At 34.9% G+C, this 18,447-nt stretch overlaps 1 protein-coding gene across 4 annotated transcripts; it reads left to right on the top strand.

Annotated features, from left to right (window-relative positions):
• The first annotated feature begins 927 nt into the window (after nucleotides 1–927).
• Nucleotides 928–14,919, top strand: LOC123538502 (uncharacterized). Of its 4 annotated transcripts, none has more exons than XM_045322655.2 (5): nucleotides 928–1,164; nucleotides 4,767–4,857; nucleotides 11,188–11,274; nucleotides 12,715–12,882; nucleotides 13,229–14,919. In XM_045322655.2, the coding sequence occupies exons 2-5, from the start codon at nucleotides 4,792–4,794 to the stop codon at nucleotides 13,724–13,726; spliced, it is 819 nt and encodes a 272-aa protein (XP_045178590.2). In that variant the 5' UTR covers nucleotides 928–1,164; nucleotides 4,767–4,791; the 3' UTR covers nucleotides 13,727–14,919. The 4 variants fall into 4 exon arrangements, with proteins under 4 accessions (XP_045178590.2, XP_045178594.2, XP_045178592.2 ...); XM_045322659.2 differs by lacking the exon at nucleotides 928–1,164 and adding an exon at nucleotides 4,198–4,312; XM_045322657.2 differs by lacking the exon at nucleotides 928–1,164 and adding an exon at nucleotides 4,326–4,459.
• The last annotated feature ends 3,528 nt before the right edge of the window (nucleotides 14,920–18,447 follow it).

The raw sequence follows: 18,447 nt of genomic DNA, 5'->3' as shown, positions 1-18,447 counted from the left end.
ATTTAAGGTGAGCACGATAACTTACTCCTAGTAAAAGGAGAGTGTGCAAATGCTTGCGAGCACAAATGCAAGGGCAAAGGATGGGAAGAGGCGATGGTGTAGTGAGGATGGGAGGAGGCGATGGTGTAGTGATGATGGGGGGGAGGCGATGGTGTAGTGAGGAGAAAGAGGAAAGAAAGGTCAACAACAAAGAAGACAACATACGCAACACAAAATACGAGACAGACAGAAACATTGAATCAAATCGAATGTATATAAAATCTGATCAGATACAGTACAACCTACATATTATAAAAGAATTATTAACAATACTTTAGGCAAGTATTTTCTGTTTCATGTCTTGAAGCAGTTTTTAACTTTATTTGGTCACAGATAGATTCAAAATTTCCTTACAACATCTATCTGCAGCTAGTCATAGATGGATTCAATGTTTCCACAAGTATTTTTTTATGTAAGGAAACCGTTTGAAGGTTAATATAAGGGTTTTAATAGTTTTATGACGATGACTTAGTCATCTGACTAAATGTTAGACTAATGTATAGAGCATGTACTGTTTTATCATGCTGTACGTATGAAGAGACATAAATAAATTATTTGACTTGACTTGACTTGACTTGACGACTAACAGATTTTTACGACTATTGGTTTTCTCTCTGTATGTCGCTTGTTTGGTCAGTGAAAATCCAATCAATAGCCTGTTTTTCAAATGGATAAAACGTGTTAAGTTTTAAACCCGTCTCATGCTACAAATTATTTGTCGGCTATTTAAAAGGCATCAATGAATAAAACCAAGTAATTTAAGTAAGATATGATCTCTAATTCCATTTGAGTAAACCCACAGATAAGCTTTAAACCTAAAAATTCGATTTAAACATTTGTGTGTCACTATAAATGTCAGCCTTTCAAAACAATTTACAAATACCTTTAAAAGCTTCGCAACGGTAGATAGATTAAAATTCAAACGTGATATATTTGAAAGGGAAAAACACTTCGCTTATTGTCAATAAAATATATCGTATTGTGGTATGTTAATGTTAAATTGTTAATTGAAATACACAAAAGGTGTGACATGTCATAAACATGGAAAAGGGTATTGTGTGGATACGAAGCACATGTTGATTTATACAAATATTACATTCGAGGGAGAATATAAGGGGAAAAAAGGTAGGACATTTCAAACAGCTTTAATAATAATTTATATCTTCGTTAAATAAAGAAGTTGTTTTAAATGAACAGTGCGGGATTTAAGGCGTGTGATTCAGATATGACTAAGGCCTGTAAATAAAAACGCAGGTGCTACATTGAAAATAGTATCTTAAAAGATATATTTCATGAAAAAAAAACACGGGTATAAGCTATTTTTATAGAAACAATATTGTTTCTATGTTACTTATGTAGCTCTTTAATTTTTGAACGTTAAAAAGAGATTTAGAGATATCATTCAAAAACATATAATACTGAAAATGTAAAAGAAAGATTATGAGTTTTGTAATGAAAAGCTTATATTTTTTGTAAGTTGAGGTGTATTTTTTTTCATTTTCGAGTAATTGTATAATTATAATGTTAGAATAAAGCGAGGTTCTTAGCGGTATTCATTTATAAAATATCTCTGGTGTAGACAGTAAGATATTAAGAGATGTATCTAATGCGTATACCATGCTGTAAAATTTTATGTATAATTACAATAATTGAAGAAATGGGTCCTTTGCAGAACATTACTTTACAAAATATGATATATGCTGTCTAATATTTTACAGATTATTTCTGTGTTTTTAAACTTTTGGTATTGAGGTTTTTATCTGAATAAATGCCTCTTTTTGGTGTTAGCCTGAGGAGAAACTGCAAGTGAACTTGTTTAAAATCGGGACATTCTCACTCTCGTTTATATATGTGGGCCCTTGTGTTTTACAAAAAAATGAACATCGGATGGCGTGACGCAACAACTGTAATGGAATAAAGAGTGCTAAAACTAATTTTCGTCTTTATACATGTAATGAAAATTGAGAAAAACTGAAATTACATTTTCTAAATTTACATTTAGATTGACTTGAGGTGAAGACCTGCAAAACTACGGACAAAAAATGGTATTATTTGAATACCCAAATCGATAGATTGTAATCAAAAGCTTTTTATTATGTAAAATAATGTAATACCTCCAATGCGATTAACTTTTGATCATTTCAAACACAGCGGAATAGATTATTGGATTACTGCCATAAGGAGTTAATGGCGGCTTAAACTTGTCCAACAAAATATCTAATTTTAACGTAGAATGAAATTTAATGAAAATATACCAGATCGGTATAATGTGTATTGATTTGAAACCCAATATTACGATTCACTAAGTAATACCTGATTCAATTAGTGTTTGGTTCATTCGTCATATAACAGAATTTTACAAGGCACTCAATAATTAAGCTATTTTAACAGTACTGAATATTTATATATGTAATATCCTTAGAACACATGAACGCAAAAAAAAAAGCAATAACTGAATTTGCAACGAAGATGAGATGACATCAGATAGACATCTCCAAATATCGATTTCGACACCAAACTCGCCTATATAACTCAAAGGCGGTATTTGGCTGATTCTTAAAGACTTTTAGGTCATTCCAACTCCCTTGTATGCTATCTTAATCATAGTTAAGTGGTTTGAGTAGCTTTAAGTATATATTAGTTGATCAACAATTGAGATAGAGTCATGAATTTCTATTTTGCTTGAATAGTCTGGTCCATATGCCATTATTGTTAACCTACAAAACTTGTAATTTTATGATCATTAAATATGCATAAGAAGCTAAATTTAGAATCAGATTCTTTTACGAAAATAAGTATTGCGGAGTAAATGAGGAAATAAACCTTAAACTAGGTCTTGCAGCATAATAAAAACCTGTTATACGTGAAAAATTAATGCAGAGGTCCGTAGATATTTTATCTATCTCCGACTTTCAATCGTGCACCTGCTGTACTAGCTATGAACATCTGCCTTTTAGCTCGTTTTATTGGTAATTCAAGCTATGATTCCTACTGATGTAACAATGACTGGCACCAGATCAGAAAGAAAATGCCTCCGTACGTGTTATACCCTACCCCTAGGTATTCTATAAGAACCATGGTCATGAACGGGAAAATATACTAACCCATTTCAATCGCGTATTTCATACCTAAAACACGCAGTAACAACCTACATGAAAAGAAATTGTGACAAAGGTTATACAAACACTTGCAAACACCACAAGTCTGACTAATTCCTTGATAAATTCAAAATTCTCTCCAATCACACTACTATGTGAACAGTTTTCAATTCGTTCTGTTTCATTCAAATGACTACAGATATTCACAAACAGTTCTCGTGTACAATAATGTCTTCCGATTTTCAGTAACAACATTATTTTTTAAAATGAAATGTCAGTAGGTATTCAATTTTCAGAGATTTTGAAATTACATTTTAAATTGATTCTCAGAACGTCAATAAAACACTGCCCTGTACCTAAACCAATTTTCATTTTAGACAATAAAGCTTTTTAAACTAATACTTTAAACTGTGAGATTCCAACAGAATAAAATCTAAGTATTATATCTTTAACGGACGAACAAGGTTATATGCAACAATTTAATCTTTGCTTGAAATATCTCTTACTTCACGTTTGAAATCATGGAGAAAGTTTCATTTGAAAATCGCAGGGTTATTTAAAGGATTTTTTCACAGGCATTCTATACATAGCTTAAAGGGATACACATATTGAATAGTGGACAAAAATTAAATTCATTTCATCATTTTTTTCACATTTTACTCATGTGCTTAGTTAAATGGGATTGGATACTTGGGTTTTCATGATTTTGCTAACCATACCTTTACGTATGCCAGACTTGGATAACACTAGAAAATAGCAATAAAATGTAATATTTAACTTTTCATATTACTGGCGCTCATTTTTTATTACGATTAGAGTTTGATGGTCATTTTTTATTTAATGATTTGTCACATTTTTTGGCGATTTCAAATCAAGTTGTATAGCGACTGTCGTAGCAAGTTTCTCCAAACCGAAAAAAAAATGTACGACTATCCCTTTAATAAGCAGCGTAATATACTACAAAAAAAGTAAGTACGGGTATGCTCTTATCTGTTTATCTAAGCATGTGTCGTTTATTATCGACATATTCGATCCAATTTGGTATTTTCCTACCGTTGAAAGCAATGTTAATATAATCAGCTGGTATACAAATAAATGTTAAGATAAATAAATTGAAAAACCGGTAACACGAAAGAGCTGTGCAAATATTTAACTTTCCGTTCTTTCGAAGGGAGGTATTGTAATTTGGAGTCTTTTATTGTATTGAACATTTGTTGTAGTTATTTATTCAAGGATACGAGGGATATGTTAGCCGAAGGAATTTATTTAAAGGGTTTTATTTCACCTTTGTGAAGTTGTTGAATATTTCGTGCAAGTATGATGTAAGAACTAAAATACATTATCATTTTGCGTGTATAAATCTATGGGGAAACTATGTTTAATGTTACAATGTCGGGTAAAATGGCTTATCATTTGTTTTAGAAACACACTTAGTCATAGAAATATTTGATGAACTTTCTGATTAATCCTTACTCGTCATAATTTGTTGAATTATTTGGGTATATACCTGACTTTATTACAGTTTGTGTAGTTGACATGATACGGAAAAAGAACATGATTTAAAGGTGTAAGGGAAAAATACTGTCTTGTTTGGTGCGGAAATGTAAATGTTAAATGTCTATTTTATAGGTCTGGAATATAAGGCATATAAAGGATGAGTTTCGGCTATTATAAAAAGACAAGGTCAGCACCACCTCCGAATTCTTACGGATTCAAACAGGTATGTGAAAATAAAATTTATAACACTAGACTTGTATATGAAAATCCCCACAAAACGACCATTTTCATTACATTTTTTTTTCTCAGTAAATAATTGAAATATTAGATTAAAATACATTGCATTTAATGCATAAAATGCATTTGATTTTTCTTAGGGTATAAAGTATCACCCTAACAATAATTACTGTGATGTGAAGAATATACAATATCTACACACTGGTAGAGCAAAAGTGCCATACAATGGCAAACCCTACGAAAATTTAATAAAACTAGTTTAAAGACACTACAGAAATTGAGGATCATATTAAAACTTTGTGTTTCTTTTTTATTATGTTATTAATGTTCCTTTGTCTTTAAGATAATTTATTGATTAAAAAAGTCATTTAAGATTAAAATTGTCTGTAACTTTTCCTTTATTAATCGAAAAAATAAACATTTATAGTGTCAATGAAAAAAAAAGTTCTCGGAAATCTGTAATCTGTCGTATCTTTATGAAGAATTATTGTTCAAATGGGGTCGATCAGCCTACTTACATTAGCGATTATAGAAACATAATGTCTTTATTTCGAATGAAAAGAAACTTACTTCCTTAAAGCTGTTAGTTTAAAGAAGCTGTATTTGCCAGAAATTTGTTTTTAACCTAGACATATGAGCTGTCTCATGGTAAAAAACAGTTTGTGGGCGAGAAATAAAACTGCCGTAAGAAAATCAGAAAGGAAGTAGACTAAAGGTAGTCACTTTGAAGTGCATTGTTTGATTCGGTTCATGTAATTTTTTTTGTTTCGTTTTGGTTAGATTTAACGTCGCATCGGCACAATAATGGGTCATATTGCGACTTTCCAGCTTTAATGCTGGAGGAAGACCCCAGGTGCCCCTCCGTACATTACTTCATCACAGAAGGGCATCTGGGTAGAACCACGGACCTTCCGAAAGCCAGCTGGATGACTTCCTCATATCTAGAAATCAACGCCCCGAGTGAGGCTCAAACCTACATCGGTGAGAGGCAAGTGATTTGAAGTCAGCGACCTTAACCACTCGGCAACGGAGGCCCCCTCCTGTAAAAGTACAATCAACAACGTTGTTCAAATTCACGTTTCGCCGGTTATGTCTTCCGAATGTATACTGTAAAGGCCGTGACAAGATTTTCAAAATCTGCTTGAACAGATATTGCATTTTGATAGAAATGAAAGTTATTTCATTTGTTTTCGTGATATAGTCAAACAAAATGACGGATCAAATTACATTTTAGAACTGTATTTTCTCAGTCCTGAAAAAAAAATCTACTTTTTCCACCAACTTGAACAAGAGTTATACTCATTCCTTAGGAAACTGTAGAAATGTCTATACGAGAGCTGAAAATAATGTTCAAAAGTATGTAAATGACACCCTTAAGCACTAAAAAGGCTGCTATTTTCTTAAATTTCAAAGTGCTATATCAGTCTGAGTTTTGTGCCCCCCCCCCACACACATTTTGTGTATATATAGTGGGCGGATTGGGGGTGGGGGGGAGGGGTGTGCACGTAGATTTACCTTTGTTCGTATATATATATATATATCCGTCCTGACGTCCATGCGTCTGAGTATGTGTCGAGCAGATCTCAGAAAATAGAAACTTTAAAAGATTGTTATTCGGCATGTGAAGGTATGCACCAGGTGCTTTGTTGTCACTCTCTGAGATAAGAGTGGTGAGACAGTCATGTATGTGCATGAAATGCCTACAAATTGTGTCATCCGTATCTCAAGAAGTATTTGACCTAGAGTCGTACAGCATTACAGGATTGATGTTCTCAATGTAAGGTTACGTATCTCCAACTTTGTTGTGGATTTCGCTTATGGTTTTAGTCTTAGTAAAAATATGACAAAAGGCTGAAAAGTTTGTGTCACATTTGTCCCAAAGCGTTTTCGACAAAGAAACCTTAAGGGAATGTTATTATGGGGTTATGTTAAGGACTTCGCAACACTTAGTACCAGAGCTATTGTCCATGACATGGTTATAAATATGCATAAAGGGGCCTTAAAGTTTGCGTCGCGTGTATCTCAAAAAGTGTTTGACTTATAGTAACGAAACTTTACAGGAGTATTGTTCAGCATGAAATGTTGTTCACCTGATTATTTACTTGGATTTTACCCTGGCCTCTTCCCCTTCTTACCTCATTCTCCGCCCCCTACCAACATGCACACATTTTTTTACTCTTTTAGTTTCTTTTATTTTGTGTTTCTAGATGATGATTTATTAAAGTAATCATAATCTTCGCCTCCCCATTTTTTCCGATGACTCAAATTTCAACCAAAGCACTCCTGTTTTCCCCACCCCGGAGGACTCAAACTTCAACCAAAGCACTCCTGTTTCCCCCACCTCCGAGGACTCAAACCTCAACCAAAGGAAATATAAATTTCAAAGTTCATTTAGCCTTGCATTGTTAAGAAGCAATATATAATCGTGCATTGACAAGAAGCGGTAGCATCAATGTCCTGTGGACCCAGATCTAGCTTTAAAGCCCTGCTCCCGTCCTATCTTTTAACCTTGAATTGGCACTGAAAAAGCATGAAAATCCTGACTATGTACAGTGACGCTTGTCAAAATAGTCTATTTTATATAAAATTCTATATGAAATGCCTGTGGTTTTGCGTGCTAAAGTGTGGCACGTGGCCGTTAACTGTTATCTATTGTAATCATGGGTTGCATACACACAAAAGAATTTGAATAGCCGGGGAGCAGGGCTTTAAAACAAATATCGGCGTTGTGAATGGCTGGCTTTCATATTAATTCACCTTACTGCTTGTTATTCTCCCTACTTTAAGTATTTAAAAATGATTCACACTGCTGGCAAAAAAAAACGAAATCTGTACAAAGGAAAATGGGAAAGCTGTTTTAACTGACACGCCTCCAGACTTGTTATTTTAGAAAGGGGAAAAAGTACTTTCGTTTTATTACAGGTTGCTAGTCACATTACAGCAACATTTTTGACATTTTTCGCTTTTCGTATATTCTGTTACAGGTTTATTGAAAGAACGAAAAGACCCATAACATTAGATCACATATTTCATTAATGTTATAAAATCGGTAATTGCCCCGATTTATTATGAAATAGAAAAAAGCGTATCATTTCTCTTTATTTCAACACGATTTGCATTTGATAGTTGTTCTGATATTTCAATAACGTGATACTGATAAGCATGTGACAATTTGAAGTATAATATTATATAAATAGGGTATTCGGTTTGTAATCGAGAAATAAGCACGAGTTCTACAAAGTAAGTCATGATTGCACAACTTTAGAAGAGCAATGTTATTCAGTCGAAGAACGTGTGAATATTTATAGGTTATTGTAGAATTTAATTGACCTGTCAAAACATGTTCCCGGCTTTCATGTTAATCTTATATAGGCTCGAACAGAATATAATGAAAGCCGGGTCCATTTTTTGACAGGTCAAATAAATTGGACAATATTAGCTTTTTAGACCACGATAATCCGTAAATAGCCAATCGCAAAGCAAACTTGTACCCGTCTGTATTTCATATACAACAGTAGCGTTTTATATATATATCGGGGGAAACATGGGCAAAAAATGCGTTAATTTCGTGTCAGTTTACCATCTAACAATACAGGCTAACGCCGGAGTTAAATGACCTTGCGATATTTTCACCAGTTATCAATGGGATAAAAAATATGACTGACTTGGAGGTAAATTCAGTTGACAACGTCTAAATATTAATATCGTAAAAATTACCACATGTTATTGGATATCAATAAAATTGAATTACAATAAACTACATATTTGTAGTGTAGAACCAACTTGGTAAAAACGTAATTTACACATTCACTGAAACGTTTCCAGCAGTTGTAACCTTTTATGTTCACTTGTTATAAAAAGACATGTCAGCACGATCCTTACATTTGCAAACAACTGGATTCAGTGGATTCAGTTGTTCGAAACTTTAACAGGCGATTAACTTTATCAATAGATTTCAACAGTTTAGAAAACTTAGAAAATCAAATGTACTTGTTAAGTATTATAAACACTAAATCATCTTTACAGTTAAATTAAAACATCATACTAGTGTTTCCCACCCACCAAGACTAGTATCTTGAATAGAAATTTTACAGTCGGTTAGTTTAACCAGTTAACAGCTTAATGCAGTGGTCATGGGTTCGTGCATCATTGGGGTCACGACCATGACTTCTCATATGACCCCAGTACTGGTTTTCATAGGAAACGGACTCGAGAGCTGTTACAATAAGCTAAAAGCTTTCATCACAATCGAGCTAAAACAAATTAGTATAATCTAAACTAAACTAAATTAATTACAGCCCGTTAAAGTTTCGAAGAACTTGGCCCAGTTAGAAAGTAGGACAACTACATCATTCTTACAAGAAGGGAACGATAAAGTAAAAGGTGTTCGTAGTCCTACGAGCATCTACGCACTAACTATATCCTGATAAACAAAATGAATAAATAAAAAAAAAATAACTGTGACTGCATCCGTTGTTAGCCATTTTCTTAGATTTAAACCAGTCTGATTTGTTTTTGGTCCCACAAATTTTGTGAAGGGGGGGGGGGGGGGGGGGGGGGAGGGGGGGGGGGGGGGGGGGGAGTCACGTAGATTTACTTTTGTTCGTATATATATATATCCGTCCTGACGTCCATGCGTCTGAGTATGTGTTGAGCAGATCTCAGAAAATAGAAACTTTAAAAGATTGTTATTCGGCATGTGAAGGTATGCACCAGACTTGTTATTTTAGAAAGCGGAAAAGTACTTTCGTTTTGTTACAGGTTGCTAGTCACATTACAGCATCATTTTTGACATTTTTCGCTTTTCGTATATTCTGTTACAGGTTTATTGAAAGAACGAAAAGACCCATAACATTTGATCACATATTTCATTACTGTTATAAAATTGTGTAATTGCCCCTCGCCCCCCCCCCCCCCCCCCCCCCCCCCACCCCCATGTGACAATTTGAAGTATAATGTTATATAATTAGATTATTAGGTCTTTAAAGGAAGTATTGCACGACTTTAGAAGAGCAATGTTTTTCAGTCGAAGAATATTTCTTGATGCAAAGCTAATGAGTCGTGTGAGTAAATTAATAAGAGGTTAATAATAATATACGGATTGGTTGATTCAGCACCTTTTCACCATAAAACTTTTCCGTTCACTGAACTAAACTTATTTTTAACGCTTCGCACAAATTCGGGGAAAATCTCATTAAGGTAATACCGTAACGTCACTTATCCGGTAAACCTAGAATAATGCCCGGTAGCCGTTCTCTTTAACGTCAGCATTATTGTACTTCTTATGGTTCATTTTTACAATTTATTGCGTTTGATGTAAAATAATTCAAAATAATATCAAGGAAGCAGGAATGTAAGGAATCCTATAAATATTTGGTGAATTGTTGAAAATTATGCACTAGTCTAAATAACTAAGTATTTGTACTGTTGTTGGCGTTCTTCTTCCATCAGCCATGTGATTTATAATAATCCTTAAATCATAACTTAAGTAAAATAATAATCCTAAAATCATAACTTAAGTAAAGACCTTTTACGGAGTTAAGGTTTATAGGTATATCATCAAAACACAAAAGATATTTGATAAACGAACAAAAACTTAACCAAGATTCTATTTGACCATTACATGATCTGCCGTTCTGTCCCATACGACGTATACTTCAAATATTCTGAAAAAGCTGTCCCCCTTTGAAAATGAATGCCATTTGTATAGAAATTGAAAACAAGCAAATGCTGAAAACTACTTTCCACATAGTTATGTGAAATTTCAACACTGGGACATTATTGCAAATGCATCAAAACGAACATTTGTAACAGTTCTTTGAAAATTATTAGTTTTTAAAGGTGTCTGTAAGAACGTGTACACGTGGCCCCTTTATACAGTCCATTTCTGGAATTCATTAGTATATTGACACTTGTATTGTTTCATGTGAAACAACTCTTTCTTTCTCTGATTTGGTTTTGTTTATTTTTTTTCTCAAAAGGTAAGGCTAAGCGTTAATTTACATTGCTTCATCAGCTTAAAACTACTGGTTCAAATGTGTTTGATATGAAACATTAATCTGAAAATCAAAGAATCTGGAATGACATTGTTTGAAACACATGAAGAATGTGTGCTCCATTTCAAAAGCGACACATCTGCTTTACTTCTTCGTATTTTACAGGATAATTTTATTGGTCAATAAGTTTATACAAAATCTACAGAAAAGATTTCTGGCCAGTTTCTGCTTCAAAATGTGGACGCGTCGATACGTTGCCGTCTAGTTATGCTGATTTAAATGACAAGACACGCTGTCTTACTATATATTTCCATTGTCAGGTATCATCCAAGGAGTTACAGGAAATCGTCAAAAGAGTATCAAAGGCCACTTACAGTGCGAAACTTCACACAGAGGAGCCAGGCCGGGTACGCATTTTACGATATATACATTATTTACTTTTTGAAATGTTTGCAAATTAGAAAGTCAATGTTTCCGCTGCCGCTGAGGTGTTCACATTAGATCTACTAAGAAAACAGCTTCAGCAGAATTATAGCCTTTTAAAAATAAAGTTTAAACTTCCACTTAAATAAATGAAATCAGGCAAAGTTTTTAACTTACAACAGTCTAAAAGCAAGTTTAGCACTTGTAATAGACATGTTCCGGGTATCCAAAATTTTATATCCGGATATGGTTACACTTTTTTCTAAAAGTCGTCGAATGTCCAGTTTAAACAATATTTTTGAAAAATTATTATGATGCAAAGACAGTTTAACAGCATTTTACAGTATCTGACATTAAAGTGTACCCTGTCATTACATCTTAGTAAACTAATTTCAAAGAAATCTTCATGAAAAATCGGCAATTTCACCAAGCAGACGACAACCTACTTTCGATTTCAAAAACTTGTAAAACGATAAAATCAAAATATTTTCCTATCTAAATTTGATTGTGATCGATTTTTATTAATTAGATTTAAATGTCTGTTGTCTGGACTTAAGTTTCAGTTGTGTATAAAGGTATTTACGACTATATTACCGAAAACGAAAGTACACTTTTGACAGGTGGCGCGAAATGATAATGATTTCAGACTGGTTTGCAACCTGTTTTAACACTAAGGTTCAGTGATTTTAATGCTAGTGGAGCAGTCTAAAATATCATGGTCTGCCTCGGGCACGATTACGGCAGGTAATTGTTTAATTGTTTGCTAATTATGTCAATGCCTCCCGGCGTGTATCACTCGATAAAAAGGGGCAATAAAGCAGTGTATTATAATCACTGAGGCAAAAAAGGGAAGTTTAGCTAAAAAAGGAAATGAATGGTTGTAAAACGGGCAGGGTGCCTGGCAGGGCAACAGGGCGGAACGAATTTCGGAACGGGCGATGCGCCCTGCTGTAAATAGCTAGCTGGAGCACTGGAGCACTTTTAATATCATAAGCAAAACGGAAAAAGTTAAACGGTATGAGGTCCGGATATTCCACAAATGTAAATAAAGGGTGCTCACACTGGCCCACTGATAAACCCTTAATCATTTGTTTAGTCCGCGGCATGCAACCACCTGTTGGCAAATACCTCAAATCTAGTATACATAGCTTTAATAAAAACAAATCTTTTTGTCTTGATAATGACATATTTTATGAGCGAATACTCTAACAATAGAACAATGAGTGGTATATTTACTTTCCTGATCAGATGAGCCAGACACGAGAATCGTATTCCTTAAGACTGGTGGAAGCGTAATTGGACGTCATATTGGACTCTTCACCGGCAAATTATCTCCACCCTGAGGATGAAATAAAAACAAAAGTAATTTTTAAAGAATTGAAGATGCTATGATTATAATATATATAATTGGTTTTGCTTCACAGTTAAACAACTACGAGCACCTGCTAGCAGAAAATGGGCGTCGAAGCGTTGCGTCCGCGTGCAGCAGAGGAACGCAGTCACGTGTGTCGTCAGCAATGACGTCAGACAGCGGACAACAACCGCGAAGACTCACCGACAGAGAAATGAGCAGACTTCTTCGAAGATTACAAGTAAGACAATATTAAAAGACTTTAGTGTTTTGCAAGAAGATATATTAATTTAAAAATAGACGTAATCAATTTACACCAGCGTATAAATTCCGCGTGATTTCATTTAAAAACTGAGTGACAGTCCTGTGGAAACCGCCTTCCTTATCTATTTATTCTAAGATTTACAGATATATTTATGATAAAGTTCTGATGTGTTTCAGATAAACATCACTTTATTGTGCGAAACTGTGCTTCGTAGAATCTTAAAATACCAGTTAAATGTATCAAACCATTTCTTTTAGACAATCGACATAAACAATTCTAACAAACGGAGCAGGTGATATATTTATCATTTTGCACATTGTAGAGACCAACTACTGCCACTTCTGCGCACAGATACAAGAATGAAGAGGCGGAAAATCTTAAGCAAGGAAAAATAGTTCGCGCAAAATCGGCAGACGTCAACAGTGACAAGAAAACTCTAGCCAAATTACGACGCCCAACTACAGCAACACTTGCTAAAACAGTCAATTCGTGCCATTTGTGCTATGATCATGAAAACAAAAAGAAACCGGAAGAGCTAGACGCATTTGATTATGACTACAGTGACAACAAAGTTGTCCCTGCGGAGGAATTAGACTTTATCGTAGGACGAATTACACAGCCAACTCTGTCAAGCTGTGGGGGTATGAATTTTTGTCAGAAGCTGCCCGAATATATAGACGAAGTGAAAATTCGAGAGAATTTGCCATTGCTAAGTGGTTTGCGGAGGAGTAAAAATGTTAATGAGATTACTGCGCGTCTTTATCCCGCCAGACGACACCACGGATTTGCTCCCCAAGCGACGCCTATAGCAACTTATTAGCATATAAAACAAAGAACGAGTTTTTATCACACACTTTTTTCTTTTAGATACCCAAAGAGCTTTATTAGTTTTATAATAATAAACTACTAAGGCGTTCAGACCAATTTAGATCTGTTACTGTAGAAAAAAAGCCGAAAAGTAAAATGGATTTTAATATCGTAAATATCTAAAAAGAACGCTGTACAGTGTCCGTAGTGTAAATGCCTCGTAAAAAGGCTGCTTTTTAGTTCATACTTCGAGCGTAGATAAGTATATAGAGACTTTACATTAAAGAAAGGATATTTCGTGAGGATATACATTTCGTGGATTTTTATTCTTTAAGATTCAATGAATGAAAAATTTATTTGACCGTTTTGGTCATTTAATCGACACCGAAAACCACGAAAATTAGTCCTTCCTCCGACGCAAAGCCGTACTATGAAAAAGTTTACAGCTTTTCAGTATTTGTTTATATGAAGGAATTAGTACATAATAAGTATTTCGAAAATTTTGAAATAATTTTGAAATTACTGCGTACGCACCGTCTACTGTAAAATGGTACTTTTGCCTTTATGGAATTATGGGTATGTCTGAACTAGTTATTTTTCTTTACTTTTTTCTCAATATTTCGTACTAAGAAAAATAACTACAGATCCACAGACACGTACGCCACGGTCGAACTTGTTTCCATCAAAGAACTTGAAACGAGGTCAGAAACCGATGAAATTAGGGACAAAAAGTAGACAGTTCTGACGTTGTAGTGGTATACATATGTGTAGGAGCTAGAAAAAAAGTAGAATACATACATTTCTCAGGAGTCAGCATCCATCTTTTAAGCGTAACTTTTAAACGTTGTTTAGCCAGAATATAGTGTTTTTGACCTACCGATATCGAGCGAGGATGTAGTCCGAGGTCAAAATCTAGAGAACTGCATATTGCCTGAAACAATATGTCTTCAACACTTACATTTTCTTTTTCGATGTTTTATTTCTTTTCACCTCCGCGTCGTGAAAATCACAGCGGGAAAGTCACTACAGATTTTCGCGGAGCCACACTTACAGCGCTTTTCACCAGTCGAAACGGAATGTTTTCAGCAAGATTCACTTCTTTGATGGGTTGTCGGTCAATAATTTATAAGAACGTAATACATGTATGTTCTTGAAATTGTTTGTTATACTAGCTGTAATATGCAATAAAATATAAATTACTCTTAATTTAATGCTTTGTATTCCTCTCAAGAATAGAGAAAGAGTGCTGTGGGTGGGGGAGAGAGGAGGGGTGGGGTAAGAATAAAAATACATGTCTCTGCATCCATTAATTTCACATTCCTCCATACCGCTCTATATCGGTATAAGGATGAGTAGTTATATGAGTATTATGTGACCATAGCTGTTTAAATTATCAACGGTGAAGGCCATACATAGTTTTATTCAAACCTCAATCGATGACTCAAAAATGACCGCTAAGGACCACATCTTTAACAAAGCCTCCAGTCAATGTTTGGTTGAAAACAAACCATTATTTTCATACAAATAGTCTACAAATAATAGAAGCCTTGAAAATATTTACTTGTTTTATATTAAACAAGAGGGCCAAAACGGCTCTAGGCCGCTCACCTGAGTAACACACCATGAAGGTGTAAACATATTTGACCTAGTGATTTGATGAAGACAAATACTCAGACTACGAACCAAAAATGTGGCCTATTGAATGTAAACACTTTGATTTGATGTAGTGACCTAGTTTTTGACCCCACATGACCCAGATTCGAACTTATTAAGGATTTCATGCAAACAAACATTTTGACAAAGTTAAAGAATGATTGGAGCAAATGTGGTCGCTTATGTATACAAATTTTTCCTTTGATTTGACCATGTGACCTAGATTTTGACCCCACACGACCCAGATTTTATATCATCCAAGATTTAATGATAACAAACATTCTGACTACGTTTTATGAAGATGGAGTCAAAAATGTGGTCCCTAAAGTTTAAACAAGCTTATTCTTTGACTTGACCTGGTGACCTAGTTTTTGATCCCACGTGACCAAGATAAAAATTCTCCGAGATTTTATGCAGACACACATTCTGACCAAGTTTCAAGCACATCAAATGAAAACTGCAGCCCCTGTTTTTCTTTGATTTTTACAGGTGATCTGGTTTTTTTTTATTGCAGATGACCCAGATTCGAACCTGACAAAGAATTCATCATGAAAATCATTCTGATCAAATTTCACGAATTTCCAGGAAAAAGTGCAGCCCCATTGCACTCGCACAGTTTTTCTTTGATTTTAGCTAGTGACCTAGTTTTTGACCCAGATGACCCATATTCAAATTTAACCTAGATTTCATCAAGACACACATTCTGATCAATTTTCATGAGTTTCAAATCTAAATTGTGGTCTCTAGAGTGTTAACATCATTTTCCTTTGATCTGACCTAGTGGCATAGTTTTTGACTCTACACGACCCAGGTTTAAATCTGGCCTTAAGTTCTTCAAGATAAATATTTTGACTAACTTCCATCAAGTGAGGATCATAATTGTGGCTTTTAAAGTGTTAACAAGCTTTTCCTTTGATTTGATTAGTTTTTTACCCTATATGACCCTGATTCTAATAAAACCTAGAGGTTATCAAGAAAAACTTTCTGACCAGTTATCAGGAGTTTCAAACTTAAACTTTGGAGTGTTCACAAAAGAGTTTCCTTTTATCTGGCTTAGTGAACTAGTTTTGACCCAACATGACCCAGTTTCAAACTTGACCTAGAGAACATCGACAAACATTCTAAGTTTCATAAAGACTGAGTTAAAACTGTGGCCTCTAGAGGGTTCACAAGCTTTTCCTTTGATTTGACCTAGCTATTTCATATAAGCGAGATTCAAACTTGACATAAAGTTCATCAAGGCAACCATTCTGACCAACTCTCGCATGTTTCAAACTTAAATTGTAGTCTCTAGCGTGTTAACAAGATTTTCCTTTGATCTGGCCTAGTGTTCTAGTTTTAACCCAACATGACCGAGTTTCAAACTTGACCTGGATATCATCAAGACCAACATTCCGACTAAGTTTCATAAAGATTGGTCAAAACTGTTTTTTCCGTTGATTTTACCGGGTGACCTATTTTTTTTACCCATATAAGCTAGATTCGAACTTGACCTAAAGGTCATCAAGGCAAACATTCTGACCAAATGTATGTGTTTCAAACTTAAATTGTGGTCTGTAGCGTGTTCACAAGAAACCTTAGCTGAATGATATCTGCATATGTCAAGTTCAAAACTTAGGGTAATCTGATATAGATTCTGGTGAGCCACATAAAGCCTTCATGTCCCTCTTTTTTGTACCTGAAGCATTTATTTTAAGAACTCTCTTCGTTTGAGTGGGTGGTTCAGTGTCCACAATTGTACCGTTAACATTCTAGAAGACACCTTTGGACTCGTTATCTGAATATATATTTTTTTTTTTGCCTCAGCAAACTCACTATAACGCGATTGATATCATGTCAAACATGATTAAAGCTTGGCACTACTCTCAAAATCATTGAGATGTCTGTTTACACTGCTGAGACTACATTTCCTTCTTGATTTGCATGAAATATGATCAGAATATATTATGCAGTAAATATGACGACTGATCATTGCAATTGGGTACTTTTGATAATGAACACAAAACAATAGTCCAACAGTCAGCACACCGGATGACTTAAGAACCAACATCAATGTGCCTGCCATGTTTTGAAGATTGAAAGTCAATGTGTTCTCAAAATATTACGCAGAAAAGGTTTTTGAACCCGACAGCCAGTGACCTTGACCTTCGACTCACAGCCCGTGAATCAGCAGGAATTATCAACAGTTACTGTCCATGAGTAATTTCCATGTCAACTCAGAGAATCCTTGCGGATCACAGGCAAAAAATTCTTTACTGAAGTATATTTCTAACAAACGGACTATCATTAATTCTTGCAAGTGCGGGCACCGACAGGCTTAGATTATCCGAAGTCGGCGACCTAAACCACTCGTACACCGTTTTGTGGTTTAAGTGTCTAAGTGACTTATGTGTCATTGGGTCTTGCCTTGCAAAAGTGATAGTTTATGCAGTCATTGAAATTTTAATTGATGTATGAATGTCAGACATGGAAATGTTTGGCCCCTTTCATCTATGAATTTGAAACTTGCATGTGACACATTGTCTTATTGTGATGAATATTTAGCAAGACTTCTTTTCAATATCCATCCGACATAACCGTGTTGTGATCATGTTACTAGACCTTCAAGTGAGACTGTGGCCTTGGAATATTGGTTGTGTACTGTTGAGATTGACAAAAGAGGCTAGTATTATGAAAATCATTCCAGTGGTTAAGAAGATATGAAGCAGAGAATATTTGAATCAAATATTTGATCTTTGACGTTAACCCTTATCATGTTTGACATGATTGATTCTGCCTTTGCGACAAGTGTAGATCATGATCAGATGGGAGACACAGTGGTGTGGGAGACATAATAACAGACCAGACAAGGAAACAGATCAATGAGGCATGTGTGACCTTTGAGCTAGGTGTCTGGGTGAAGCAAAAGATACACCATCATGTTACTGCTAGTGGGTACATTCGTACTAAGTTATTTGAAATGCAGTCATGCATGACAATGTTCTTTGCCAGGCATTGTTTTACACCCACATGCACACCTGCTGGCATGAATGGCATGCAGGCACACACACGCACAAACTGAATGGACGCAATTAAAGGAAG

This window comes from Mercenaria mercenaria, chromosome 18 (assembly GCF_021730395.1).
Source record: "Mercenaria mercenaria strain notata chromosome 18, MADL_Memer_1, whole genome shotgun sequence".
NCBI classification, from domain to species: Eukaryota; Metazoa; Mollusca; class Bivalvia; order Venerida; family Veneridae; genus Mercenaria; species Mercenaria mercenaria.
This window is presented reverse-complemented; position numbering and strand designations above follow the sequence as displayed.

Coding starts and splice junctions, on each gene's coding strand:
- LOC123538502 (XM_045322655.2), top strand. CDS start 4,792: ATGAGTTTCGGCTATTATAAAAAGACAAGGTCAGCACCACCTCCGAAT. Junction 4,858..11,187: donor ATTCTTACGGATTCAAACAG/GTATGTGAAAAT, acceptor TTCCATTGTCAG/GTATCATCCAAGGAGTTACA. Junction 12,883..13,228: donor GACTTCTTCGAAGATTACAA/GTAAGACAATAT, acceptor TGCACATTGTAG/AGACCAACTACTGCCACTTC.